Source organism: Sinocyclocheilus rhinocerous, unplaced genomic scaffold, assembly GCF_001515625.1.
Source record: "Sinocyclocheilus rhinocerous isolate Xijiao unplaced genomic scaffold, SAMN03320098_v1.1 scaffold36, whole genome shotgun sequence".
In the NCBI taxonomy this organism is placed as follows: domain Eukaryota; kingdom Metazoa; phylum Chordata; class Actinopteri; order Cypriniformes; family Cyprinidae; genus Sinocyclocheilus; species Sinocyclocheilus rhinocerous.
Genome location: NW_015664459.1, coordinates 1,169,815 through 1,170,576, shown reverse-complemented (window position 1 = coordinate 1,170,576; position 762 = coordinate 1,169,815). Strand labels below are relative to the sequence as shown.

General features: G+C 61.9%; 1 protein-coding gene across 1 annotated transcript in view; it reads left to right on the top strand.

The window, feature by feature from the left end:
* The first annotated feature begins 485 nt into the window (after nt 1-485).
* LOC107730106 (calcium/calmodulin-dependent protein kinase type II delta 1 chain-like) overlaps nt 486-762 on the top strand; it is an 84,306-nt gene continuing 84,029 nt past the window's right edge. The window contains exon 1 of the mRNA XM_016540839.1: nt 486-657. Coding sequence (XP_016396325.1) covers nt 486-657 — 172 coding nt within the window. The remainder of the gene's footprint in view (nt 658-762) is intronic.

Sequence of the window (762 nt, the reverse complement as noted above, 5' to 3'; positions counted from 1 at the left end):
AGAAGACTGAACGAGTTCAGCGCGCTCTTGGAGAGCTCTTCATGTTGGCGGTACGGCGCTTCAGCGGTGGTGGTTTCCCGTGTCAAGTGGGTTGCACACATCAGGCTGCACTACCCCCTGTTTGTGTCGCAGATGATCATCTCCCCTGTGCGCCTCAGCACGCTAAAAGAGCTTTTTCCCCTAAAAGAGCAATTTCGGGTGCGTCTTTTTAAAGACGACGGCTACGGCGTTACTGCAGGTTCTTCAGGCTAAGGCACTGAGGGACCTGCACGAGGGTGGTCACGACCCAGAAGTTCTCAAAGAACTCCGCACCGCTACGGACCTCGCGCCACGAGCGACGAAGGTCACTGCGCGGTCTCTGGGTCGTGCGATGTCCACTATGGTGGTCCAGAAGTGCCAAAACTGGCTGTGTCTGGTCGATATGAGGGACGCCGACAAAGTTCGGTTCCTTAATGCCCCTGTGTCCCAGACCGGCCTCTTCGGCGATGCGGTCGAGAGCCTGGCCCAGCAGCTCTCGGCTGTACAGAAGCAGACTGAGGCGTCCACCCGTCCGCGGCCGCAGCACCCCAACCTGCTCATCGCCAACGGCGGCCCCCTACGTCCGCCCCCCGCTCCCGCACCTCATCCGCTCTGGCAAGCAGCGCCGTGGAGCTGGGCGTAGGCAAGGCCGCCCCACCCGTCCGGGCCCCCGTCAAATCTGGCGGTGAGCAAAAGAGCAAGAGGCCCCGGGACGGGCGACCCAGAGAGGGAGGAAGCTGCTCT